The sequence below is a fragment of the Sporothrix brasiliensis genome (assembly GCF_000820605.1).
Source record: "Sporothrix brasiliensis 5110 chromosome Unknown Cont20, whole genome shotgun sequence".
NCBI classification, from domain to species: domain Eukaryota; kingdom Fungi; phylum Ascomycota; class Sordariomycetes; order Ophiostomatales; family Ophiostomataceae; genus Sporothrix; species Sporothrix brasiliensis.
Genome location: NW_024467139.1, coordinates 5,809,273 through 5,836,102, shown reverse-complemented (window position 1 = coordinate 5,836,102; position 26,830 = coordinate 5,809,273). Strand labels below are relative to the sequence as shown.

The following is a 26,830-nucleotide window of genomic DNA, read 5'->3' as shown; positions in this document are numbered from 1 at the left end:
CGGGCATCCAATCCTTCGCAGCATGCAGCTTACCCGGCCCTCCATCCCGCTGTATGGGTGAGAAAATGACAAAATGACAAAATGAGAGAGAGAGAGAGAGAGAGACGATGAGACAGACATGATCAGCATGCTGGCTTTGTAGAATAAAATTCCACAAACGACCAAAAGAAAGCGTCAGACACGCAGCGAAAGGCGCAATCTAAAAGGACAGAAGCAACGGCTATCAATATGAAACGAGGCAGTTCGGATGAAATGACGGGTGGCCAGAGTGATACTAGAAACGGTGCGTGCTGTCGTCAAACCGTCGCGATTTAGCCACAACGCTGTTGATTGATCGCCAAATCTGCTTCACCAGAGCGCGCGACATCGTAAGATACGCTCGCAGCTCTTCCACCTGTAGCATATTGTGATTTGTTTCTATTCTGTTATTCGTCTTGTTCTTTGCCTTCTATGCTTGGCCAGCCCCCAATCCTCGTTCTCAAACGCACTCCCTTTTCGTCATGAGAGACCATTGTTTCACATCCTTCTCGGCTTCGAGATGCCAGTGCCGGCGGACGTTCGAGAATTCTCGACTTCAGGGCAATTCCTAAACAGCATCGCCACCCGCATACGTCTCCTCTCTTCAGCGCCCACGTTTTTACCCTTCTTTTCCCCTGTCCTGCAGGGACAAGATGGGGCGACTAGCCAGTGTAGCATCGCGCGTCCGGCAAAACAGAAAGTTCAAATAGAGAGAGACCAAGGGGAGACACACAGAAAACGTGAGGATGGAGCAAACACATAATGTCACCATATGAAATGCAACCCCAATGTTCCCTTTCTCACTCCTTTCTGCGTTTTCCAAAAAAAAGAAAAAGAAAGAAAGAAAGAAAAAGGAAATAAATAAAGCCAAAAGAAAACGAAAAAAGCAAACCAAGGATATAAGGATATAAGGTGAGGAATGAAATATGTCCTTGTCGGCCCCGTTTCTCCATAAAAAAGCAGCCATGGGAAAGGGCGCCCTATGTGTTTGCAGGGGGAAACCGACATGTCCCCCGAGTGTAGCGGAAGATCTTGCAAGGAAGCGTCGTCCACGTACAACGTAGATACGATGTATGTCGTATTGTTAAGGCTTTTGCTTTTTAACCGTCCAGTCCAGCAGCGCCGTAAGGACGATCCTAACTCGACAACATACGAGTCCACCTTTTCGGCCTGGGAAACTGAAGCCATATTATCGCCCGGCCCATGATGCATTACGACGTACGGATGTATCTTACTCCATACAACTGCGCACTTCTGACCAGAGTCCGAAAAACAACACCATTGGGCACAGACTGGTTCGAGCCGTCCTTGGCGTGAACGGCCCCCCCAACAAGACGCTCCTCTCATCCTCTTCTGCAAGACAATTGATGATGGTACGGAGCGCGAAGGCGGGCGGCTCGTTGCCGGTCGCCGGGCCGGCTACTTGTAACCGTATTGGCGGAAATGCGTCTAGGTTCTCTTTTCCTAGTGGGCTGCGGAGACAGGGCGCGTGCTCGATGTTGATCGGGTCGTCAATGAGCAGGGTGTGCTTGTTTGTGTTTTTTTCTGTGCCCTGTTGTTTCTACATGTACGCTGGGCACGTAGGCATTTCCCAGCAATTTGTAATTATCCCAGCTGTCCATGAAGGTGGCAGCCGGGCAGCTGAACGTCTTTGGGCCTTGGGTGGAACGCACATCGCAATCTTGTCCTATCATGTCAGCTCCTCTTTGCTTTCATTTGCCTTTTTCGGAGGTCTCGAAGTAAGCTTCGTCCAGTCATTTATTTACGCAGTGCAACAAAGACGTGGAGGCCAGATCGAGAGGTAAAGGCTACAAGACTTCCCGTTGATATTCCTTTTGCGTTTAACATTGGCTCGAATTTTTACATGTATTTTAGAATTGACTTTATCTATTTGAGAAGATGTTTTTTTTTCAAAAATAAAAATAAAATAATCAAACAACAACAAATATTAAAAAACGCCGTGCATTGCAACATGGTTAATTATACGTCGTACGATGTGAGAGGACCCTACGGCTGTGCTCCTTGTCTGTCCCCGGCGACATATTGACAACGCATAACCCCTCTGCACATACCCGAGTCTTGTTACCACTGGCTTTGTCTTTTCTTTTCTCGTTGTTTTCTTCTCCGTCTTGTCCTCCTGCCCCCTACAGCGTTCTGATTCCAGGTTACGAGACGCAGTGGAATGAGCAGTAGTCTGCCGCTGTACTGTGACTTTACGACTTGCGGCGTCACCAAACAAGGCGTTCTTCTGTGGATAGAAGCATTCTCTTGTCTCTTGTCTTCTGTCCGTTGGGCATCACGGATATGTTGCCTGCAACCCAAACGAACAAACAGCAGACGGGAAAGCAGCGTTGCAAACAAAAGACAGCGTTTCATCCACGGGAGTCCTGGGGAGCCAACGCCTCGATGACCACCGACTGTGGTCCTGGCTTGAGGACTGACCGCCCAACCTTGTTGCTGGGTACACAAGTATGCAACGGCTGTACGCGGGGCAATGCTGCTTTTGTCTACCACATGGTGCACGCGGCGAGGACGACTGGAGGACGGGGCCGACATGGACATACCGGTCCAGGTGCAGGTTCTCGCGTGTCGTTGCTTCGGGCCTTGACCGCTAGATTGTCAGAGGGTGGCTATCTGTAGCCATTGTTTACGAACAAGCAGGCGCACAAAGCTGCATCAACACAGCGTGGAAGCAGTGTTCTCTGCTCCTGCTCGTGCATGGATTCCACAGAAGCAAACGGTTGTTGGCAGGCCGTAATACGCCGAGCTGTGCCATATATGAGGAAACGTCTACATGTCCGAAGGATTTAGGTATGGCCTGGCAAGACGTTAAGTTTTATAAAATAATAAATCAACGTCACAGACCTTTGCACCGGCATAGGTAATAGGGCCCTTGGGATAGACGACATACTCGTGACCCGGTTGGTTTCCCCTGGTTCTCCTCCCTGTCCGACTCCTTTCTTCAATAGGCCCAACAAGTGCCCACCCTAGTCCAGCAGACGGCCCAAGCCGACACCATCGTACAGTGGCACCAGCCAGGTGTCAATGCGCCTGTCCTCGGCCAGCGCCGTGTTGAACTCGCGCAGGGCGTCCAGGTCCTTGGTGGTGCGGTAGCCGCCGACTTCTTTCATCAGCTCCGCCTCCACGGCGACCTCGGGGTTGTCGTCGCTCTCGTCGGCCACCAGGCCGCGGCGCAGGACGTTGTCGGCGACAATCAGGCCGCCGGGCCGAAGGAGACGGCGGGCCGCACCCGGGGCCGACTTTTTGAGGATCGTCTGCAGGTAGGTTGGGTAGCCCGACTTCTGGGCGTCGATGAATATGAGGTCGTACGGTTCCTCGGGGTCGAGGGCGTCGAGTCTGCGCGGCGTATGTTAGGAGGACCGCGACAGACAATCGCCTTGCAACACCAGGACGGCGGATACGCAGCGGTCTACTCACGTCTCAATGGCATCGCCGACAATGACTTCGGCATTCTCGATGCCGACCTGGGCAAAGCCCTTGCGAGCGGCCTCGGCGTACTCCGGGACGAACTCCAGACCCGTCACCTTGCCACTCGGTCCGACGGCATGCGACCTCGTACGGGTTAGCAGACGGCCACTGAATATAGCAATTTCTCACTGTTTGGCGGATGGGAGTGGCTCACCAGACCATGGACGAAAAGCCGCGGAACACGCCAATCTCGAGGACTACAAGAACATGTTAGCAGACTGGCGCGATGGACAAAAGACAAACAATCCCAAAACGGCCTTTCAGTCTTTCAGAACAGACCGCGGCGTGCACCGGCCAACTGGGCCAGGAAGCTCAGGGCTTGGGCCTGGTAGGTCGAGATGGTCAAGTTGGCCCGCTCGAGCTGGAGGATCTGCGCATGGTACTCGAGCAGCGGCTCGGGCAGCACGCTGGACTTGGCGGCAGCGTACTCGATGACGCGCGTGGCCACCTTGACGTTGGAGAAAAGCGTGGGGACGTTGGCCTTCATAATGAAAACGTCGAATGTCGAATTTGGTGATTGTTTGGCGATGCGAAAGAGTACTGGGCGCTCTGAATCTGAAAGACTGTAATTTTGTGCGCCGCGATTGCTCTAGTAGTTTATTTTGGTCAGACAAAGTCGTGCGAGTCCCGTGCTGGATTCGGCTCGTGGTGTGTCTTTTATAGCTGGCCGAGGTGGCTTGTGTAATGTTGCGCTGGCAAGGCGCAAGGTGGGATGCATATGAAAAACGAGGGGAACCAGACCACAAAGTCAACATATACGCAGTATATTGATGGGGTATGAGAAGCAGCCCCAATGCCAAGGCACGAGCTGGATTACGATGCTAGTGAATATCGAAGGCCCCTTCGCTTGCTGGTTGCAGCGTTGTCTGTCGTTATTCCGCCGATGATCTCCTTCGTCGTCGGCGTTCCGAAGCTTTCGAGCTGCTTGTGCCATTTCCACTAGTCGTTGCTAATGCTCCAAATCAACACATGACCGGCACTATACTCGTATTTCCGCCGTGCATCTGCATATATGTCTGAGGACGCGTGGACTTGCTTGTGGTTTCCACCATTAGACGTGTCTCGGACTGGGGCCGGGCTGGACGGAATACATGGACTCGATTGACACCACGATGCTGAGCATGGTAGATAATGCCCGCTGTGTAGGCTGCCGTTGCCTGCCTGCCTTGAGTAGAATACACCAGTGCAAATGAACGCAAAAAAAACACACAAAGCAAATAATGTGCTCGGTTGGCTGCATCAGTGCAACCACCTCGCCGTGCCCTGGCAACACGCGCGCTGCTCGCATGGGGCCGACCTCATGACGGATGCCAGCTCCGAACACCGAGGCCAGCCCTGACGCCCACCCAACCTCCCGCCCCATCACGACATTGAGGCAATTCTGCGTGGCCTTTTGCGCCCTCCCAAAGCAGGCCGTTCAGCTGGAGTCTTCGTCCGAGGTCGCCTCGATGTTTGCCTTCTTGGGCGCCTTGGCCTTGTCCTTCCTCGGTGCCGCCACCGACAGCGACACAGACGCGCCCTCGCCCTCGCCCGCCCCGCCGGCCGCGTCGTCGTCGTTTTCCGCGTCGCTGACCGCCACGCCGTCCCTCTGCAGCTCGGCGTTAATGTCGGGGATCGCCCGGATCAGGGCCTTGTACTGGTCGAGCGAGAGCGAGATGCCCTTCTTGCCCGGCCGCATCTGGCCGCCGCTCTCGTAGTACTCGCGAATGTTAATCAGCGTCGCGCTGCGGAAGTGCGCGATGCCAATGCGCCGCATCTTGGACAGCTGTGTGCGTGTTAGTGCCCGTTGTGTTTTTCGTCCACGCACGACGTATTCTCCCAAGCATTTTCCTCAGCCCGTTGGACACACCTCCCAGTACACATTGCCCTCTTGGTCCTGGCCCTTGGGCGGCACGCCGCCTGCACTGCTGCTCTTCTTCTTTGCCTTGGATGCCGCCACGTCGCTGCCGCTGGTCTTCTTGGCCAGCTTGCCGGCGCCCTCGTCTGCGTCGGGATACGCCCGCTTCCGGTCGGCCATTGTAGTGGATTCTGTCTGGAACGAGTTGTATTCGCGTGTTGGATGCAAGTGCTGCGGTCGACCGCGTGGACGTGCCTTGTTCGTATGATAGGAGGCGTGGAGGAGATTGGATTGGATCGGAGTTCGTGAATATGTGACTGTGAATGCGCGGATTCGTCCAACGTGGCCTGCGTGGCAGTTAAGGAAGGAGCGGCTTGTGCCTTGCTGGTTCTTCAGGGGAAATGCAAAGGGAAGGAGCGATTGGCACGACTGGGACACGAACGATCGCAGCTGAATGTCAACGAAACAGAGACAGCGGAATCCGAGCCAAGGGAACGACAATCGACGATAGGAAGACGGGCGAACAGAATACAACAAATGTCGAGCACCCCGTGTGCCGCGTGGAGAGCTCGCGCGCGTCTCAACACGCGATGAGGAGGCACCGTACGGAGTAATTACAGTGCTTGCCAAGACTGGTTCAGCGCCCTAATTCGCCCTAATTCGTCCCCCAAATGGCGCTACAAGCAGTATATGGTGGGGCGTTTCGAGCTCTGCTTCCCCACTGTAAGGAGCTGCAATCGCTGTAAGGGAGCTCACGTTTAGCGCATGCCGAACCAGCGTCATAGGATACATAGTGGCATCCACATAAAGTACTACTGTATTACCCGACCCCAACCTCACCTAAGCAAATAAATGCTGACGCAGCATCAGCAGAGGTTACAACAGCAGCGTCTCCTTCACCGGAACCGAGAAGGACCATGCCATTTTCTTTCTCGTCCTCTTTCTCTTCCCCGACAGCCACCAGCCCAAGCCCACGTCCCATCCCACGGCATCCCATCCCCGCGCCATATCTACTACTCCCACATCCATCACCACTTCGTCCATCGACAGCCTCATCGTCATCGCCGCCATGAAGCCGGTCATCGCCATCCCTGCGACGCTGGCGCTCGTCTACCGCGCCTACAGCAAGAAGAGCCTCACCCCCTCCGGCATTTTCGTCGCCACGCTGACCGCCATTGCCCATGCTGTCCATCCGTGGAACCTGCCTTTTGTCCTGCTGGCCGTCTTCTTCCTCGCCGGCTCGCGCGTGACCCATGTCAAGGAGAACGTCAAGGCTGCGCTGACCCTGCCGGCGAGAGGAGGGCCCAACGTCGGGGGCGGCGAGGGGCCGCGGACGCATGTCCAGGGTGCGTTTGAGAAATAGATGGATGCATGCTTCTGATACGCTTCCCTATCTTCATTTGCACACTCGCTAACCTTTTGTCAGTTCTCGCCAACTCGCTCGTCGCATCGGTGCTTACCTTGCTGCACGCCTACCAGCTGCACCGGCGCAAGCAGGTCCTGCTGGACCTCCACGCGGGCGGCGATGCCGCGGCCGCCGCGGCCGCCCACGCCGATCTCGCGACCCACGGCAGCCTCTGCTATGCCTGGCGGGGCGACCTGCTCGTCATCGGCATGGTGGCCAACTACGCCGCCGTCGCCGCCGACACGTTCTCGAGCGAGCTCGGCATTCTGTCGCGCGCCACCCCGCGCCTCATCACGTCCCCCACGCTGCGCAAGGTCCCCCGCGGCACCAATGGCGGCGTCACCCTCGGCGGCCTGGCCGCGGGCCTGCTCGGCTCCGTCGTCATTGTCACGGCCGCCATGCTCTTCTTGCCGCTCTGCACGAGCGACACCACGCGCGACCCGCTGCTGTTTGGCACGGCGGCCGCGTCGGCGTCGGCGGCCTGGTCGGGCGCCGACCGCCGCGCGCTCATGGGCTTCCTGGTGCTGTGGGGCCTGCTGGGCAGCGTCGTGGACTCGGTGCTGGGCGGCCTGCTGCAGCGGTCGGTGCGGGACACGCGGACCGGCAAGATCTTGGAGGGCGAGGGCGGCATCCGCGTGCTGGTCTCCGAGGACGCCGGCCCGCACCACGGACATAGCAAGACAGAGGCGGACAAGCCGCGGCAGCCGAGCCGTGTGGTCGAGAACGGCTGGGACTTGCTGGACAACAACGACGTGAACTTTTTGATGGCCGTCATCATGAGCGTCAGCGCCATGGCGGTGGCCGGCTGGTACTGGGGCGTGCCGCTGAGCAGCATCATCCAGCCGTAAGCGCTCCACGCTGGTGAAGGATAGGACGATGCTCAACTTTTTTAATTTACACTATTGGGAGGTACTTTCACCGGTGGCGCGTTGAGATTTTAAAATAATAAAATACAAAAACATACATCCGTCTATTTCGCATACGCAAACATAATTATCAAAATTTGATGTGTTTTTTTGTTGTACTATTTTGGAAGTGCATTCGTGGCCATGGTATAGCAAAATACCCTCTATGTAAACGAAAGAAAGCAACAAGCCGAAACCCACGAAAATTTTACCCCGTCTCTCGTTATATACTGACAAGAAAAGAAGAAGAAGAAGAAAAAAACAGAAAACGAAGCAACAAGAAGTGAATGCATCCAGGCCGGGGTGGGAAGCGACTATTACATGGTCGTGGGAGGGACGGCGACATAACAAAATTAAACTCCAGTAGAAACGACACGTCAAAGGTAAAGCAAGCGGGGTAAGGGGAGGCGAGCGGAGACGCGGAGACGCGGAGGGTATTCAAGTACACAAGAGACACACAGCACACCGGCGCGCGTTGACTACTTCTGGAAGAACCAGCTCGATCTCTTATTCTCGCTGGCCTGCAGGTTCGCCACGGTCGGGTTGCCCGGTGCGCTGTCGCCTCCGCCGCCACGCAGCGGCTTGGCAATGCGGCTGCCGGAGATGCTGAAGCCGCCGACGGCATTGGTCGGCGAGCCCAGGCCGCGTGTGCTGCCGGCCTTGGCGGCCTCGAGGCGCTCCTTGACGGCGGCCAGTTGGACCTCGAATCTGCGAGGGAGGGGGTTAGCATGTGGAGAGGGGGGGTACAAGGTGTGTACATTGGGACAGACGACGTACTTGTGGTTGGCCTGGGCCATGTTCTCTTGGCTGTCCTGCAGCAGGCTCTCGAGGCTCTGGATGCGCTCGTTGCGGGCAATCAGCTTGCGCTCCGCAATGGCCACCTCCTTCTTGAGCGCCGAGTTTTGCTCGACGAGCTGGCGCTGCACGTGCGTCAGCTGCTCGAGGTTGCGCTCGAGGAAGGCCATCTTCTTCTGCTGCGCGCGGCTGTTGCTCGACCGCAGCACGTTGTTGTACTGCTCGCGCGTCTCGTCGAGCGAGATCTCGAGCTCCACCACGCGCTCGCACCGGTTCTGCAGGTCGCGCATCAGGCTCTTTTTCATCGTGTCGAACTCGGCCATCTGCTGCGCCACCGTCTTGCCGTTGGCCATGGTCGCGGCCGTCGAATTCGTGCTGCTGCCGCCGTTGGCGCCGCTGGCGCCGTTCGCCGCGCTGCCGCTGCCGCTGCCGCTCGCCTTCAGCTGCCGCTGCAGGTCCTCAATGACGACGCGCATGCGCTCGTTCTCGCTCGCCTTGCGGTTGACGTCGACCCGCAGGTCCTCGAGCAGGTTCTGCTGCACCTCTTGGCGGTCGGACAGCGACGCCTCGAGCCGCGCGCGCAGCTCGTCGGCGTCCTCGGGGCCCAGGTGGCGCGTCAGCAGGTCGTCGTACTCCTGCTGCAGCGCCACCAGGCGGGCCTCCAGCTCGGCGCGCCGCCGCGACTCGGCCTCGCTCGACTGCGCGCTGTACGCCGACAGCTCGGCCTGGCGCACGACGCCCTGCGTCTCGACCAGCTTCGCGCGCAGCGCCTGGAGGTCGTCGGGCGGCACCGGGTCGCCCGTGCTGCTGAGCGCGTGCAGGGCATCGACGCTGGCAATGGCGTCGGCAATGGTCTTCTCCTGGTCGCTGAACACGTCGGCGCCCAGGTCGAAGCCCGCCATCATCTTGGCCATCTTCTCGGCCTTCTTCTTCTCCTTCTCGTCCAGCACGGCCGTCGTCTCCTTGGCGCTCATCTTGACGTCGAGCAGCTGCTGCTTCAGCTCGTCGAGCTCCGTAGTCAGCTCCGCATTGGCCTCCTTGAGCCCGTCCATGGTGATCTGCGCCTCCTTGCCCTCGAACATCAGGCGCTCCAGCTGCATCTTGAACTCGTTGACGTCGCTCGTCAGGCGCTCGTTGTCCTTGCCCAGCTTGCTGTCGTGCTCCTTGACCAGCTGCAGCTCTTCCTTGGCCTCGGCGAGCTGCTTCTCGCTCAGCGCCGCCTGGTTCTCCTTGTCGGCAATCTGGTCCTGCAGCTCGTTCTCGCGCCGCAGAAACTCTTCGCGCTCGTCCTTGTCCATGGGCAGCGAGGGCGTGCCGGCGCGCTCCGAGATCGCCGGCGTCTCTGACCGACTCTCGGGCACAAGGCGCGACGGTGTGGACGGCCGTGCCGGGGCGGCGGCGGCGCTGCGGGCGGCGGCAGCCGGGGCGGACGAGGACGAGGAGGCAGGGCCGCTGGCGCTGCCGTCGCGCGAAAGGAACGGCACCCACTTGTCCTTGGGCACGGTCTCGCCGGCCCGCCACAGCTGGATCTCGCCCTCGAGGCTGCCCATGTACGACTCAAAGGTGGTGATCTGGGTCTTGGCCTTGCCGAGCAGCAGCTTGAGCTCGGCCGGGCTGAGCTCGGCGTTGACTTTGGCCTTGTTCTTGATGGACTTGGCGCGCATGCCGAAGCGCAGGGTGCTCAGGGTCTCGGCGTCGTTGTAGGAGCTGGGCGAGCAGTTGATGATGAGCGTCGTGCGGCTGTTGCCGCCGAGGGATTCTTGCAGGATGCGGGTGAGCTTGGAGTCGCGGTAGGGGATGTGGGACGACTTGCCGTCGGTGAGCGAGTTGATGACCATGCCGAGGGCGCTCAGGCTCTTGTTGATCTTCTTGGCCTCCTCGAGCGTCTGGCCGCTGGCGCCCGTCTTGCCGACCTTCTCGGAGCCGGCCAGATCGACGAGGAACAGCTGGCCGCTCTTGGCCGAGCCGGTCTCGACGTTCTTCTGGGTGACGGTGACGACAAAGATGGAGTGCGAGCGGGACGACTCCTGGTTCATGTTGGTGGCGGCGACGGCGCGGGCGTTGCCGCCCCGGCGCATGACCTCGTAGACCTCCTGGACGCTGGAGACGTAGATTTCGAGCAGGCCCTTGACGTAGACGCCGCGGTTCTTCTCCTCGTGGACGGGGAGGTTGTCGTTCTGCGGGGCCATGAGGTCGCGGATGCGCTCCATGTAGATCTCCATGTAGCTGACGCGCACGGTGTACTCGATGGTGGCGGGGCTGGCGAGGATGCTGGCAAAGATCTGCTCGACGATGCGGGGAATGACGCCGCGGCCCTCGCCGTCGTCGATGCTGGTGCCCATCATGGTGTAGGACTTGCCGGCGCCGGTCTGGCCGTAGGCGAAGACGGTGCCGTTGTAGCCGTTGAGGATGTCGTCGACGGTGGACTTGATGGAGTAGTCGAAGATGTCGGACTGCGCGCTGTTCATGTCGAAGACGCGGTCAAACGTGAAGGAGCCCTGGGCTTCCCGCGAGTCGACGGTGAGGGTGTCGTCGCCATCGAACCGCACGATCGGCTGACCGCCCGCCGCGAGCTCGGACTTGTTTTGCGGCCGGAAGCGGGCGACGACCTTGATGCTGTTGGACGACATGGTGACGGAGGAAGAGGCGGTCGTCTAGTCACCGTCGGGTTGTGGAGGAGAGTGTCGTGATGGTAGATGCCGCACCGGTCATCCACAGGGGGAGCGTCGCGGGGCCAGGCCGCTCGTTGTCGTAGACGAGATGCCGATCCGTACACGAAAGGAGGGAATATATCAAAGGGCAGGGATCGAGAGGCGTTCCCGTTGACGTCGCAAGTACCTCTCGATCGATTCGAAATTCACGTGAACAACAGTGTCCAAAGAAAAGAAAGTGTCGCACGCGAGGGGTGTGCTGGGGCACGAGGATCGCGGTGGAAAACGGGCTTGGTGCCGTTTCTGAAACGAGAGTGGTGAGGACGGCCAACCAGGCAAAATAGAAACAAGGGGGGAGGGAGAATGGAGTGGGAAAATGGCGAAACAAGGCACAAGGTCGTCGGAAAGGCGAAAAGCGGTGTCGAGGCCCAAGCCGTTTTGCGGCGTCTGTGTATCGACAAGGAGAAACAAGCAGCAAGGCGTGACGCAAGCTAGAAAGGCTATGTGGCTCTATTGACGCAACAACAAATGAAAAGCGACTGGCATGGGGTGGGTGGCGGAGGGGGGGGAGGGGATTGGCGGCGTGGAGGTCGGTCGGAAAGGGGAGACGAGACGTCGCGATTGTGGGATGCAGATAATAACAACGTTAGTGGAGGGGGGTTCCTGATGGTGTCACGTCTGGGCGGTCGCTCAGGCGGTGTGCAGCACATCTTACTGTCGAGAGATGCTGGAGACGGGCCTGGCCTCACTGGCTGCTTATTTATTTACTTTTTAGCGCATGTTATGCCAGGGTCCAACCAGCGTGTTCCCCCTGGCAAAACAGCGCTAGCGCACTAGTGCCAGCGCGCTGGTAAAAAAGGGATTCACAGTGGCTTCTGAGGGCAACAGACAGAGGGACAGCGACCTGGTGCAAAGTGGTGCAAGCTTTCCGGGAGGGCGTTGCCATATCTTACATTTCCCGGCAAAACGGCGTATATGTCGCAGACAGCAAACAACTGGCCGGCCTACGTCCAATATAAAGTGAATACAAATCTAATTAATCTGGCTGCATCGTATTGTATCGCCGCGCATGCCCGTAACCCAAGAGATGGCCCCCGTCCAAAGCCCAAGAGCAGAATGCGAAGCCTGAGTTGGTCCGCCCGTCCTTTCTGTCCTGGGTGATCGATTGCGCCAGCCGGACTGGCATCGGCGAGTCTGTCTGTCGGCAGTCGAGAGTATCGCCATCGACGGGCCGGGGGTGCAGGCGAAGTTGACGTCGGAGACCAGGCGGCACAGATGCAAATGCAGAAAACAAATGTACAGGTAGAAACCAAACGCAGAAGCCAAACCAAAAAGGACAAAAAAAAGAGAAAGAAAACAAAACCAAGACGAAAAAAGCATAAAGAACTATGCAGGGCGTAGCCACCCCGTCCTGTAATGCGCCATGTGGTATCGATGCATGCGTTGCTGCAGCCGCTCCGTTCGCCCTCTTCCGCACCGTCTTCTCTTCGGACGGTCGGCTCAGTCCTTCAGTCCTTCAGTCCTTCAGTCCTCCCAGCTCTTCTCCACCGTCTCTCGGACTCGCTTGTGGTACTCCTTGCGGCTGTCCTTGTACAGGTTGGACGCTTCGACATTGGCCGGCGAGCTGGTGTTGGGATCGTTCAAGAGACTGGCGACGTTAGTAACGCATCCCCGCTTTGGCATGTGGTGCCATTGTTATCGTGCTGCCCACCTCTGGATGCTTGTCAGGACGGCGGCCACGTCGTAGGTCGGGCTCCACCGGTTCTGCAGGATGTCGAGACACAGCTCGCCCGTTCCGTACACGTTGGGGTGGAACATGGTGCTCAGAAACTTGACCGACGGCGGCTTGTTGGGGTATTGCTCGTCAAACGTCATGACGAGCCGGAACGTGCCGTCCTCGAACGGCGTGTCGGCTGGGCCGATGATGACTGCGTTCCACGTCATGACATTGTCGGGGATGGGCGACGCGGAGACACCGGCGGGCGGATCTGTCTGCATGCGCTGCGATGGTTGTTAGCCCGGCTCTGGAGCGCCCTGTATGCCGGCGTATCGGCGAGGAAGAACGACAGCCGAGGAGAGGGAGAACGTACCTTGAAATCGCGCATTAAGCGGCGGCGAGCAGCGGTCGACATGGTGACGGTCGGCACGGGACGGTGTACGGATTGGATGGCCGTCTGGTCGTAGTCACGGGGTCGTCGTGATGCGTCTTAGTGGTCTGGGCAATCGAAGCACGCTCGGCGGCGTCGGCGAGGATCAGAAGACGAACAAGCAGACGGGAGGAAGCGTCGGATGTCGTCAGTGTTCCGATGTGATGAGATGGGATGCAGTTTATAATGTCAGGTTGAGCAGGGGAGACAAGAGAGACCACAAACGAGGCACTTTGCAGACGACATGGGTTGGCAATGACTTGGATCGTGGATGGGCACAAAGGCAAAAGGCAAACGCGGCGAGGCGGCGAGAAAGGGATTGGTTGGCGGTGGCGTCTTGCATAGAGCGGCGCTAGAGTCCGTCTTTGCATCCGCTGGATGATTTGCAATGCACTTTGCAGACATCGTCGCCGCCACAGCACGTGACTCTTATCCACTCTAGGCGTGACCGCAATCGCTATCGCGCTATCGCCCTCTCATGACAGTGGGGTCCGCTATGGCCGGCCCACGGAACGCAGGTCGCCACCACTGCCACAGCTCACACCGTGCTGTGGAGTCCATTCTGTGTTGGAGCTCGGCACAGTAAATGCGCTGGGGCCGCCCTGGATGCGCTGGAACGCCCCGCCTGAACGCTGCCCATCAGCGACTGGCAAAGATTCGTATTCCACGCGCAAGGGAAAATAACGCTCTACCGCACTCTTACGGAATAGAAACATGATTCGATGTATGCCCGGAATGTATGAGGACTCGTGTCGGTCTTTGAGCACGAGAATAGAGACATAGGGCAGGGCACCAAGGCACATTTAGTCCGTGTCAACCGCAACTACACTGTAATGGGGGGCAATTCCCGGTACCAATCAGTGACGTGCACTAATACACCTGGCATTTCTCGGCTACTAGCGGCCAAGCATGTGCTTGGAGGCCAGCAGCTGCACCCACATTCCTCTTCTCTTCGGAGAGACGCCCACTACGGCAGACGTCGAGAGGCCGCGGTCTCTTCAAATAAAAGACAAAGGTCTCGCTGTTCATTCCTCTCACAACGACTTTGGCTTTTCCCCGACTCGCGTTTTCTTTCCTCCTCCCTCCTCTTTCTGTCGCAGCCGTGCCATCCTGCTCCACCCCCACGACACCCCACACAAATACACCGCAATGACGTTGCAGAGCATCCGCCCGTCGGTTGTCCGCCACCTTCGGACTGCGGCGGCTGCCCGGCCGTTCTCCGCCCAGTCGGTCCTGCGCCGCGCGACCCAGGATGCCTACATTCTGAGTGCGTCGCGGACGCCGACGGCCAAGTTCAACGGCGCGTTCGTCAGCGTGCCGGCGCCGCGGCTGGGCGCCGTGGCCATCAAGTCGGCCGTCGAAAAGTCCGGCATCCCCGTCGACAAGATTCAGAACGTGTACTTTGGCAACGTCCTGCAGGGCAACGTCGGGCAGTCGCCCGCCCGCCAGGCGGCCATCTTTGCCGGGCTGCCGACGTCGACCGAGGCGACGACGGTCAACAAGGTGTGCGCGTCCGGCCTCAAGGCGGTGGCCCTCGCGGCGCAGGACATTGAGCTGGGCCACAGCGAGGTGCAGGTGGCCGGCGGCATGGAGAGCATGTCGCAGGCGCCGTACTACGTCCCGCGCGCGAGCGGCCTGCCGGCCTTTGGCAACGTCACGCTCGAGGACAGCCTGATCAAGGACGGCCTGACCGACGCCTACGACCACCACCACATGGGCATCTGCGCCGAGACGACGGCCAAGAAGCACGGCATCACGCGCGAGGACCAGGACGGCTACGCCATCCGCTCGTACGAGCGCGCCAAGGCCGCCTGGGACGCCGGGGCGTTTGCGGACGAGATTGCGCCCGTGACCGTGACGGACAAGCGCAAGAAGACGGAGACGGTCGTCGACACCGACGAGGGCTTCCTGGACGTCGACGTGGCCAAGGTGCCCAAGCTCAAGCCCGCGTTTCTGCGCGACGGCTCCGGCACCGTCACGGCCGCCAATTCGTCGAGCCTCAACGACGGCGCCTCGGCGCTCGTGCTCGGCAGCGCCGCCGTCGCCCGCGCGTATGCCAACGGCGGCACGTCGCGCGTGCTGGCCAGGATCTGCAGCTACGCGGACGCGGCCGTCGAGCCCATCGACTTCCCCGTGGCGCCGGCCAAGGCCGTGCCCCTTGCGCTGCAGCGCGCCGGCATCACCCAGAAGGACGTGGCCGTGTGGGAGTTCAACGAGGCGTTTGCGGCCGTCATCAAGGCCAACGAGAAGATCCTGGGCCTGGACGCGGGCGCCCGCGTCAATGCGCTGGGCGGCGCCATCGCGCTGGGCCACGCGCTCGGCAGCTCCGGCTCGCGCATCCTGGTGACGCTGCTGCACCAGCTCAAGCCCGGCGAGTACGGCGTGGCGGCCATCTGCAACGGCGGCGGCGCGGCCACGGCCATGGTGGTGCAGCGTGTCGAGTCTGTGTAGAAGAGATGAATACCCGCTCGGAGAAGACGACGGACACGACCGAAACGAGCAATTGCAAGGGCAAAATGAGCAAAGAACACACACCAAAATAGCGGCCCAACCATAAATTAGACACTGGCTGGGCAGGGGCAGTCAATCAGGCGAATGTACAATAATATATATAAATATAAAACAGAGAAAACATCGACACACGGTAACCGGGTCTTCTGCTGCATGGTATACACTATCAAAATGGCATATCTACGAGGAATGTCCGATGTAGTCGAGGCGCTTACGTACGGCCCATACCTCGTGGCGAGCTGGCCTACGCGTGCGAATGACAGACGTTTGCTATGCTCTTCGGACATCGCCGTGTTCGCCCTGCCTTTTTGTTTTCATTTGGTTTTTTCTCTGCACAACTCTGGCTAGCTAAACGGCCGTCGTCTTTCCACCGCCCTGACAAAGTCGTCATTCTTGTTTGAACCCTGTTTTGCCGTTTTACCAGTCCAGGTTCGTCGGCCTCTGAAACGCGGAACGAGGACCATCCACCAGCGTCCCACCAACAGCAGTCGCTCGTGCTGCTCGCTGACCTGTGCACTCACCTCTCATCACACATGTCGAAACCGCTGGAAAGATGCGTTATTGAAGTGCCATGGGCCTGGCCGAGGGGCTCCAATGGCTGACGACGGGGAAGACGAGCAGGGGTGCAAAAGGCTTGGCACGAGGCAAGACCTGGTTGGCCCAGGCCTGTCACTGTGCTGTGCGAGGCAGAGGTACATACATATTCGTATCTGGCATAGTTCGTCTGTCGTACAAAAGACTGCGAAGGAGCGCTAGTTGGCCGGAAAGCAAGGGAGCTCAGGGGAGACGCTGTGGGCGGGACAATGCGTGGGCCCTGACGAAGCGCCTCTCTTACACGCCAACGGCGACTAGGCCGGCCCTTGACGGGCTCAGGGCACAAGGGGCAGGAACGCGCAGGGGCAGCAGACCCAGAACACAACGGACAGTGAAGATAGTGAAGATAGTGAAGCTGTTTCTGCGAGCTCTGCCAGCCCCCGCCGTGTTCACGTTCACGTATACGTCGTAAGAAGGGCCGCGCCTGTAGGCGTCGTGGCCCCTCCAGCAACACAACGTCTCGGCGGTGCCACCGCACATGCCGGTCGGATGCCAGCACCGCGACAGGTACCCGAGAAGCACAGCAGCAGAAGCAAGGGACGGGCAGTTTTGTCTGCATACGTGCTCCGTAGACGGCGCTGGTGAGATGTCAGTTCAGAGATTCGTCGCCCCGAATATGGCGCCCTTGGAGAGCACGATGAGAAGCTGTAGATTGATAAGATGACTTTCAGTACGAGCAACGGCACGAGCAGAAGCACCCGGCGCATTTCCCATTTCCTTTCTCGAGCCATCCTGCCGTTGCCGCCCCCCTTCGGCCTACGAATACGGCGGACCAACACACAACGACGCAGTGCTGTTCCTGGCGACAAGAGACGAAAAGTGGGGGCCACGAGGGGAACCCTGCGAGCCTGCCTGTTCTGCCTCCAGATTCGCCAGCGCCAAACGGCTCTAACGCCCAGCGCGGCCCAGGCCCCTAAAGCCTCGCAGCCACTGGAGACCGTCTCGCCCTCCCGCCAGTCAACTCGCCCAACGGCCCCTCCTTCCTAGAATGTGACAACCCTCTCTGGCTCTGTCCCGCTTGCCGCCAGACAGAAACAACGCCCACCCGCCCGAACCGTGAGTTGCGTTGCTCTTTCCTCCTTTCACGACATTTCCCCTCGAGCTTCCTTTTGGGTATCCGCATCCTCGTGCCCTCTCCCCTTGTTTGCTCTTTCCTCCTGTTTGTCTGCGTCCTCGCCCCCCCTCGGTCTCCTTTCCTGGCAGCCGCTCCGTCCTCTCGGCCCCCCCCTCGACCCCTTGTCGACCGCTCCTGCCTCGCTCACCGCCCACCAACAACCACCTGCCCGGCGTCGATCGTTGTTCAAACAGCAGCAGCAATCACGGGCTCATCTTGCTTTCCTCCTATCTCTCCCTCCTATCGCCCCCTCCTCTCTCCGCCCACATTCGCCCAGCATGGCCGACTTTGCGCCCCGGTCGATGAAGCGGAAGAACGTCAAGGGCCTCGCCCTGACGCCGGCCGCGCCCAAGCCGCCACCGACCGCCGAGACCGCCAACAACGGTGGCGACCCCAACGACGAGTCTGCCCATCTCGAGATCGGCATCGAATACAACCTGGATCTGCGGCCCGAAGACATTGAGTTCATCAAGGAGCTGGGCTCCGGCAACGGCGGCACCGTCAGCAAAGTCCGACACATCCCGACCAACACAACGATTGCCCGCAAGGTGCGTTGCCTCTGATTTGGCTCTCGACGCTGTGTTCCCTGTGTTTCCTGTGTTCCCTGTGTTCCCTGTGTTCCCTGTTTACGCATCTCTTGTGCCGCCCGCGCCGTTCGCAGACTAACTTTTGCACAGGTCATCCATGTCGAGGCGAAGCGGGAAATGCGCAAGCGGATCGTGCGCGAGCTGCAGATCATGCGCGGCTGCCACTCCGAGTACATTGTGACCTTTTACGGCTCGTTCCTCAACGACAACAACGACGTGATTATGTGCATGGAGTACATGGACGTCGGCTCCCTCGACCGCGTGTCCCGCGTCTTCGGCCCCGTCCGCGTCGACGTCCTCGGCAAGATCGCCGAAGCCACCCTCGGCGGCCTGACGTACCTCTATGTGAAGCACCACATTATGCACCGCGACATCAAGCCCTCCAACATCCTGCTCAACTCCCGCGGCAACATCAAATTGTGCGACTTTGGCGTCTCCGGCGAGCTCATCAACTCCATCGCCGACACCTTTGTGGGCACCTCCACATACATGGCGCCCGAGCGCATCCAGGGCGAGCGGTACACGGTCAAGTCGGACGTGTGGAGCTTCGGCCTGTCCATCATGGAGCTGGCCATTGGCAAGTTCCCCTTTGCCGCCAGCGAGCAGCTGTCGGATGCGGAGAGCGCGCCGGCCGGTATTCTCGACCTCCTCCAGCAAATCGTCCACGAGCCCGCACCACGCCTGCCCAAGAGCGACGCCTTCCCCAGCATTCTCGAAGACATGATTCAAAAGTGTCTCTTCAAAAACCCCGACGAGCGGCCCACGCCGCAGGAGCTCTTTGTGAGTCCACGGATGGGAGCAACAGCGGCTGTTTTTGCAGCACAGCCGCTTGCCCATGCTATCTTCCTTTTGTTCTTTCCTTTTGTTTTTTCCTTTTGTTATTCTTTTGATTCTTTCCCCTTCTTCTATACGCTGTTTGCTATTTTGCTGTGCGCCTTGCTAACACATGCAGGACCGTGATCCGTTCGTCCAAGCCGCCAAGAGAACGCCTGTCGACCTGCGCGAGTGGGCTGTCGGCATGATGGAGCGGGACAACCGCAAGTCCCACCTAGCCCCCCAGCTGTCGCCTGCCACGCAGGAGCTCCTCCGCGGCACCGATTCCCCGACGACGTACCACGGTGACGACCGTGACCGTACGCTACAGACACCAACTTCAGGTGAGATCCCTATTGTGGGCGATATTTTGTCACCACATGACCAACATGGCATCAGCCTTCCGAATCGGTCCCCAACGCGGGCTGCCGTTGGATCTGGCAACGGCCTCGGCAGTGCCGGGATCAGCGGCGGCGCTGGGGGTAGCAGCAGTGCCGGATTCGGCAGCCTTGGCCGCGCAAGTGGACAGGCTGTACATCCGGGACTGGGAGCACGAGTAGCCACCGCCGAATCGATCCCCCGCGTGCCTGTGCCGATCGCAACGGGCCTCGGCAACGGCCTGTCCGGCGGCCCCACTAGCGCCGGTACGAGCCCAGCGACGTTCTCCCTCCCTGTCCGTCTGGCACCACAGCCGAGTGGGCCACCACCGCCCCCTCCGAAAAAAGAGACGCCCGATGAGCTGCGGCGCCGGCAGCTGCAGCACCAGCAACAGCAACAGCAGCAGCAGCAGCAGCAGCAGCACTCGAATTCGCATTCTCACCACTCGCTCCAGCACCAGCACCAGCACGCGCAGCAGTACCATTACCAACAACAACAGCACCAGAGCCAGCAGCCGCCATACCAGCCGCAAACTGTTTATACTTCGACAAGCGACACGTACCCCCTCGGATACCCAACGAAATGAGACCATGGAAGAGATGACAATAAAAAAAGACGAAGATGACGAGCATGCCTGCGATGTTTTGGGCTTTCTTTTTTCTCTTTTTTTCTTTTCTTTCTTTTTTTCTTTTTTTTTTTTCGTTTCGGGTGTTGTGTTTCTTATGGAAAGGCAGACGACGTGAAGGGACACGAAAATATATCTGTATACAAGTGATTTAGCGATGTTGGCCGGCTGTTCTTCCACTCGTTCGTCTCCCTTCACATGCTCCCCTTTCTATTCTTTATTTCTTTTTTCATTTATATTTCCTTTGTCGCCATTCTCATTTCTGAATGTCCCATCTCATCTTGTCATTTCATTGCGTATTGTATCTTACTTTTTGGTTACATCATGCCAAACAATTTCTTTTACTGTTACCTCATTTATACTGCGCGCATCTTGACGTAACATATTCTTCTGTCCAACTCTGAACGTGTTCATGCTTTTTCCTTGATCTGCGTCTCAAATGTCGTGTTGTTTATTATATGTATGTGCCTTTATATTTATCTATGACGTACCTGTCCATATTATCATCAAAACTCGTTCTCGCTTCATGTTTTGCGCTCAGTCACAATGTCTGCGTGATCTCCCGTCCGACAAAGCCCTTCTCCAGGACATCAATCAGCTCATCCAGTCGTGAGATGACAAGGTCCGTGTGCTCGTGCTCAGCCAAGTGCGCGTTGACGTCGTTGACGAGCAGGACAGACGCTGCGCCCGCGTTGCGGCCGGCAGTCATGTCGTCAATGGAGTCGCCCACCATGATCAGCCCCGACGCGTCGGCTTCGGGCACCGAGGCGACCGTCTCAGCCTGCTCCTCCTCTTCTTTCTGCTCGGCAGCGACCGCGGCACGGTCGGCGGTGTCTTCGTCGTCGGCACTCGGGCCCGTTGCCGACCGCAGGAAGCCCCAGCTCCGAGCAATGTGCAGGATGCCGGCCGGGTCGGGCTTGGGCGGGCGGAAGTCGCGCGTCACAATGGGCGCGAACACGTGGCCGTCGAGGAACTTGCCCAGCAGGTGCAGCACCGGCTGCTCAAAGTTGCGGGTGCAAATGGCCTTGGGCACGCCGCGGGCGGCGAGATAGTCCATGAGCGGGGCCAGGCCGGGCTGGGCTTCTTGCGAGGCCATGGCGGCACGTTCAATGTTGCGGATGCTCTCCATGGCCTCGTGCCGTGCCTCGGGCGTGGGCAGGGCGTAGATGTGGTCGAGGATGTCGATGCCTTTTGTGATGCCGAGGGCGGCACGCATCTGGCCGAACATGTACGTCTGCGGGACGCTGGGTCGGCGGAGGCGGTAGAGTCAGTTGGGCGTGCACATGGTGATGGTGAGCACAATCCGGGAGGAACTCGGCAACTCACCAGAGTGTCCCGTCGACATCAAAGACAACACCCCGCAGCACTTTTGGCTGCCCCGCGGCGGGTGGTGTCGATGGTATGGAGCTTTCAGGGGTACGGCCGGCGAGCGGTGCGAACTGTCTCCGATGCGGAGACGCCGCTTGTGTGGGAGCCGGTGGAGCCATAGCGATGGCGATGGCGAGAGCGGACGAGGTCGTGTACGTGGAAGGAGTAAAAAGACGCAGCACAAGAGGAGCTGGTGTAAAGGATGTCGCGATGCAGCTGTGAGGACACACGGCCCGGGCAGGCGGTAGAAGGGTCCGGGAGGCGGATGCAGAGAGTGTCTGCACCGTACGCATGGGATTGGAGCCCAGGTGCAGCTCTGTCTGCAAGGTTGACAGTTGACGAGGAGATGTACAGGACGTACTGCTCCTTTGTGGGGGGTTGCGGCTGTGGCTCTTTGGCTGTCCACTGCACGATTCCCGGAAGTGTGCCTTCTACAGCGCTGCCGAGCTGGAGACAGCGGGGCTAGTGGACTTGGCTTGGCCGGCCGGCCGTTTGTCGTTTCGCTAGCTTTGCCCTTCCCAACACAGCAATTCATGGTGCCTGCCGCAAGGCTCGGCCTGCTCAGCCTCGTCATGTGACGAGAGCGCGGCGAGGAGCTCTTCAAAAGGGGAAGGAACGTCTCTGGCACGTCAATCCCATTCACGGCATCACCTTCCATCTTTCTTTGGTTATGTTCGTTCCTGCCAGTTTTCAGCCTGACCAGCTGCAACAACGTGCGCCTTCCAATAACGGCCGCTGTCAAGTGAAATACATGAAATACATGAAATACACGTGCCTGATTGGATGGACTTGGCAGAGGTACCCGCAGTTAGTGTCTCCACCAAGAGCGATATGCTTTAGCGGCCTGCGCAGTTGCCTTTCTTATCGACCAAGCTCTTGAGCCTCGCGTCGCAGTTGCTCTTTTCTCGCTTCTCTCCTCAACCACATCGACGACGACCATCGACGCCCGGCGATGGGCGACAACGTCACGAACACAGGCGGCCCGGCCGCCAACGGCCAATGGCCGCCGCCTCGGGGAGCCAGGCGAAGTGTGAGTTTTGGTCTTTCTGCCCGCCCTGCCGGCTGCCCAGTGCCTACTGCCTACGTTCCTGGCTCCTGCAGCTGCAAATGAAGGACAACGCGGGACAGTCGACGGTGCATCCCCATTTCACCCCCGTCTCATCATCGCCCGCCCGCTTGTCGCTCTGTCCTCCTGTGTCTTGTCTAATTCTCTCTCTCCTCTGCCTTCCAGAAACTCCGCAATGGCACGTTCATCATTCCCTCCACCGGCGAACGCTCCCGACGCCAGTTTACGCTCCGAAACGGCATCGCGTCCTCCTCCTCTCCTCGACCCGGAAACATGTCCTCTCCCGGGTCCCTGCTTGGCGACGACGAGAACGACCTCTCCTTCTTTTCCGCGCCCGGTTTCATTGCTCGCTTCGAGGCCGCCGGCCGCGCGGCGCGCGATGGCCTCGGCCGCTTCCGGTCCTGGATGGACTCGCCCAAAGGCCGCGGCGTCATCAAGTGCACGGTCGCCTACACGATTGCCAGCCTGTGGACATTCTGGCCGCCGCTCTCGGACCTGCTCGGCCGGCTCGACGGCAAGCACCTCGTGGCCACCATCACCGTCTACTTCCACCCCGCGCGCACCGCTGGCTCCATGATCGAGGCCACGGCTATTGGCGTCGTGGCCGTTGCGTATGCCGAGATCATCTCCATCCTGTCCATGGCCACGTCGGTGCTGTTCGGGTCGGTTCTCGGCTGGGTCACGTTTGCCTACTTGGTCGTGCTGGTCTTCTTCATCTGCGTCGCCTTTGGCTTCATCGGCTGGGTCAAGCAGCGCCTCAACAACCCGTCCGTCAACGTCGGCTGCACGCTGGCCTCGCTGGCCATCATTACCGTCGTCACCAAGGAGAACGCCACCTACAGCAGCGTCTTCTCCAATGACAAGGTCGCGCAGGTGCTCAAGACGCTGGTCTTTGGCATCAGCACCACGGCCGCCGTCAGTCTCCTCCTGTGGCGTGTGTCGGCGCGCGCGTTGCTGCGTGAGTCCTTTACGGAGGCGTCCAAGTCGCTCGGCGACATGCTTGCGATGATTACGCACGGCTTCCTGAGCGGCGCCGAGGACGAGCTGACCGTATCCGCCGAGTATCGCACAGCGGTCAGCAACTGGACGACCGCCCACGCACAGATGACCAAGAACCTGAAGGAGGCCAAGTACGAACATTTTGCGGTCGGTCATGCGAGCCTGTACCAGTTTGAGAAGCTTGTGTACAAGTCCATGGAGACGCTGGCACTGTCCATTGGCGGGCTGCGCAGCGCGGCCAACACACAGTTCGAACTGATGCGCGAGTCGGCCGCTGCAACGGCAGCCGCCGCCGCAGGTGCGTCAACCGCCGGCTCCACAACGGCTACGCCAGGCACAGGCATTCCCACGGGCTCGGCAGCGCCAGCGATGTCTCTCGACCAGCTTCTCGGATCGCCCCTCTCCGCCACTTTCTCGCCCTCTTCGTCGCCCTCTCTTGCTCTTGGCGCCGCAGCCTCGTCCTCCTCTGGCCCCTCCGCCGCCTCCTCTGCCTCCTCCTCTGCCAGGCCCCAGTTGTACCGCGCCAGTTCGAGTTTCCAGCGCAGCGGTCGCCTGGCCGTTCTGTCTGCCATCGACGAGGCGTCGGACGAGAGCAGCGAGGACCGGCCGGATGCGCCGCTCATCACCCAGTACAGCGACAACGACACGGGTGGCTTGATGAACACGCCTCTGAGCTCGCGCCCGGTCGCCGACCACATGCCGCTGATCGACATTGGCGATCGCGCCCCGTCCGTCCGCAGCGGCAAGTCGCGCCGCGACAGTACGGCTACGCTGCGCACGTCCTCGGAGATTTTTGAGCTGTTCATCGGCATGCTTGGCCCCTCGGTGAAGTCGCTGGCCTTTACCCTGGCCACTGTGCTGCGCGACTCGCCGTTTGGCGGCCCGCCCCGGTTCGAGATCTTCATCAACGACCACTACCGGCAGAGCCTCACGGATGCGCTTGCTCTGTTCAACACGGCCCGTGCCGACGCGCTCGAGGAGCTGTACAAGACGATCGAGCTGGGCCGCCCGCGCTCCGAAAAAATCAAGGCCGACTACGAAGAAGTCGCCGCCGCCTGTGGCCACTTCAGTTTCAGCCTGCAGGCGTTTGGCGAGGAGATGACAAAATACCTGGACGTCCTCGATGACCTCAAGCTGATTCACGACCACAACCGCCGCAGCTGGCGCTGGCTGCTCTTCTGGAAGGCCCCGCAGTTGCGCTATCCCTCCGTGCTGCCCTTTGAAGCAGCCGTGCCCGACCGTGTTGGCGACACCGACGGCACGTACGACAGCCTCGCCAACAACACTGCGGCCTCCAACGGCAACGCGCGCGGTGTCGCGTCCGGCAGCAACAGCAACAACAACAACAGCAGCAACGGGGTCCGCCCGATCCGCAAGTCGCAGCTCCCCCGCGGCATCCCCGACGAGATGATCAAGCAGCGCGACACGTTCAGCTGGCAGGCGGCACCGCAGTCGAACAAGGTCGTCCGGCAGATGGCCCAGAACGTGCTGCGCTTCTTCCGCGTGCTCACGCGCGACGACATTCGCTTTGGCATCAAGGTCGGTATCGGCGCCATGCTGTGGGCGTCCATGGCCTTCATCCCGCAGACCCGAGACATGTACGTGCACTGGCGCGGCGAGTGGGGCCTGCTGTCGTTTATGATTGTCTGTTCCATGACCGTGGGCGCATCCAACACGACCGGCCTGGCGCGGTTCCTGGCCACGCTGGCCGGCTCTGCTTGTGCCGTCATCAACTGGAACATCAGCCGGGGCTACGCGCTGCCGCTCCTGATCCTGGGCGGGGTCGTGGCCTTTTCGAGCTTCTTTGTCATGATCGACCGCGGCAAAGCGCCGCTGGGCCGCACGACGCTGCTGGCCTACAACGTCATTTCGCTGTACGCGTACTCGCTCTCGCAGCGGGTCGACGACGACGACGACGACGAGGGCGGCATCCACCCGTTCATCATGGACATTGCCAAGCACCGGTTCCTGGCCGTGACGGCGGGCATTCTGTGGGGCCTGGTCGTCTGTCGTGTCGTGTGGCCCATCTCGGCGCGCCGCCGCTTCAAGGAGGGCGTCTCGGTCCTGTACCTGCAGATGGGCCTCATCTGGAAGCGCGGCCCGCTGGCCATGCTGCTGCGCAGCGACTGCACGCGGTCGTACCTCAAGTCGGGCGAGCAGGCGGCGCTGCAGCGGTACGCGGGCCGCCTCGAAACGCTGCGGCAGGGCGCCGCGTCCGAGTTTGAGCTGCGCGGGCCGTTTCCGTTTGCGGCGGCCGGCCGCATGATGGCCGCCACCAACCGCGCCCTCGACGGCTTCTACGCCATGAGCCTCGTGACGCAGCGCCGCGGCCGCCTCACCGAGGGCGAGCGCGCGCTGCTGTACTACACGGCGGCGGAGCGGGCCATGCTCTGCGACCGCGTCTGCCATGTCTTCCAGGTGCTGGCGAGCTCGTTTATGCTCGAGTACCCGCTGACGGATGCGCTGCCGGGCGTCGCCATTGTGCGCGACCGGCTGCTGGCCAAGATCTTCCAGTTCCGCAAAGAGCACGCCGCGGCCGTGAAGCAGCAGCAGCAGCAGGAGCAGTTTAACAGCCTCCTCGAAGAGGACGAAGACGGCTGCGACAACGAGAACGACAACGACAAAGACAACAACAACGAGGAGGCAGACATTGCGCAGCATGGTAGCCGCCGTGGTAGCGGCATCGCAGGCGCAGCGGCGGCACCGCCACCACCCGATGCGGCTGCGATTGTCAACGTCGAGGAGCGCGACTATGCGCTGCTGTACGCCTATGCACTGGTGACGGGCCAGGTGGCCGAGGAGCTGCGCAACATTGAAAAGGAGATCGAGGGCCTCTTTGGCGTGCTCGACGAAGAGTCGACGCTGCTTCAGTAAGGCGCTGGTGGTTCTCTGTCGACGGGCGCTTGGACGATTTCTTTGGATTCTTGTTTCTCGTGTCCTTGCACCAGGGGTTTCTATTGCATTGTGCTACATACTATCGTCTTGGGTTTCCTTTTTGGGTTCTTTTTGGGTTTGTCTTGGCCTTTTCTGTTGTCTTCTATTTCCTATACCGCTCTGCATCGCCGTCTGCTCGGCTTGTTTTCGTTACGGGTCGTGCCTCGCACTTTCATTTTTAATACAGCCTATGCCAACACGCTCTCCGTCGTTTGCTCGTTTGATTCGCCCTCTTTCGACTCTTGGACACGATGCACGGCATACGTCGTTTTTACGTCGTTTCCCTTGGCGGGTTCCCGATGCGGGCAGCTGTGTCTTGGTTCTCGTGTTTTGCTGGCTGCCCCGATGCTCGTCCGTTTTCCATGCCCAAATGGCCTGGTTTCTATTTCGGTGCGTGTCACAGACTCCTTCAGCTGCGCGGGAACATACCACCCGAGGATGCCTCTGTGACCAGGTCCGCCTGGTCCGCCTACCAAGGCACAACACGCCACATTGCTTCCCTTCTTTTGCCTGTGTTCTCCGTACGGGCTCTTCCTCTCCTTTAGGATGCTTCCGCCCAGGTGATCCTTCCAGCCGAACATATTCTCCCACGTC

General features: G+C 59.6%; 9 protein-coding genes across 9 annotated transcripts; 4 read left to right on the top strand and 5 right to left on the bottom strand.

Annotated features, from left to right (window-relative positions):
• Nucleotides 1–3,005: 3,005 nt before the first annotated feature.
• Nucleotides 3,006–3,994, bottom strand: SPBR_07601 (O-methyltransferase family 3; the record flags this gene model as incomplete). Its single annotated transcript, XM_040765855.1, has 4 exons — nt 3,006–3,375; nt 3,457–3,591; nt 3,662–3,704; nt 3,787–3,994. The coding sequence occupies 4 exons, from the start codon at nt 3,992–3,994 to the stop codon at nt 3,006–3,008; spliced, it is 756 nt and encodes a 251-aa protein (XP_040617531.1).
• A 930-nt stretch (nt 3,995–4,924) lies between these two features.
• Nucleotides 4,925–5,524, bottom strand: SPBR_07883 (RNA polymerase 2 transcriptional; the record flags this gene model as incomplete). The annotated part of the gene is made up of 2 exons (XM_040766137.1): nt 4,925–5,272; nt 5,357–5,524. 2 exons carry the CDS (start codon nt 5,522–5,524, stop codon nt 4,925–4,927), a joined length of 516 nt encoding a protein of 171 aa, XP_040617530.1.
• Nucleotides 5,525–6,015: 491 nt separating this feature from the next.
• SPBR_07120 (uncharacterized protein) lies at nt 6,016–7,597 on the top strand (the record flags this gene model as incomplete). The annotated part of the gene is made up of 3 exons (XM_040765374.1): nt 6,016–6,086; nt 6,215–6,690; nt 6,771–7,597. The coding sequence occupies 3 exons, from the start codon at nt 6,016–6,018 to the stop codon at nt 7,595–7,597; spliced, it is 1,374 nt and encodes a 457-aa protein (XP_040617529.1).
• Nucleotides 7,598–8,133: 536 nt separating this feature from the next.
• SPBR_06549 (uncharacterized protein) lies at nt 8,134–11,079 on the bottom strand (the record flags this gene model as incomplete). The annotated part of the gene is made up of 2 exons (XM_040764805.1): nt 8,134–8,362; nt 8,432–11,079. 2 exons carry the CDS (start codon nt 11,077–11,079, stop codon nt 8,134–8,136), a joined length of 2,877 nt encoding a protein of 958 aa, XP_040617528.1.
• Nucleotides 11,080–12,624: 1,545 nt separating this feature from the next.
• On the bottom strand, nt 12,625–13,232 carry SPBR_07879 (ubiquitin-conjugating enzyme E2 A; the record flags this gene model as incomplete). Its single annotated transcript, XM_040766133.1, has 3 exons — nt 12,625–12,748; nt 12,812–13,101; nt 13,191–13,232. The coding sequence occupies 3 exons, from the start codon at nt 13,230–13,232 to the stop codon at nt 12,625–12,627; spliced, it is 456 nt and encodes a 151-aa protein (XP_040617527.1).
• A 1,164-nt stretch (nt 13,233–14,396) lies between these two features.
• SPBR_07331 (acetyl-CoA C-acetyltransferase) lies at nt 14,397–15,698 on the top strand (the record flags this gene model as incomplete). The annotated part of the gene is made up of 1 exon (XM_040765585.1): nt 14,397–15,698. The coding sequence occupies one exon, from the start codon at nt 14,397–14,399 to the stop codon at nt 15,696–15,698; it is 1,302 nt and encodes a 433-aa protein (XP_040617526.1).
• Nucleotides 15,699–17,744: 2,046 nt separating this feature from the next.
• On the top strand, nt 17,745–19,830 carry SPBR_06824 (mitogen-activated protein kinase kinase; the record flags this gene model as incomplete). Its single annotated transcript, XM_040765080.1, has 3 exons — nt 17,745–18,014; nt 18,144–18,833; nt 19,006–19,830. The coding sequence occupies 3 exons, from the start codon at nt 17,745–17,747 to the stop codon at nt 19,828–19,830; spliced, it is 1,785 nt and encodes a 594-aa protein (XP_040617525.1).
• A 580-nt stretch (nt 19,831–20,410) lies between these two features.
• On the bottom strand, nt 20,411–21,356 carry SPBR_07642 (uncharacterized protein; the record flags this gene model as incomplete). The annotated part of the gene is made up of 2 exons (XM_040765896.1): nt 20,411–21,113; nt 21,196–21,356. The coding sequence occupies 2 exons, from the start codon at nt 21,354–21,356 to the stop codon at nt 20,411–20,413; spliced, it is 864 nt and encodes a 287-aa protein (XP_040617524.1).
• An 833-nt stretch (nt 21,357–22,189) lies between these two features.
• On the top strand, nt 22,190–26,176 carry SPBR_06404 (uncharacterized protein; the record flags this gene model as incomplete). Its single annotated transcript, XM_040764661.1, has 2 exons — nt 22,190–22,267; nt 22,469–26,176. The coding sequence occupies 2 exons, from the start codon at nt 22,190–22,192 to the stop codon at nt 26,174–26,176; spliced, it is 3,786 nt and encodes a 1,261-aa protein (XP_040617523.1).
• Nucleotides 26,177–26,830: the final 654 nt, after the last annotated feature.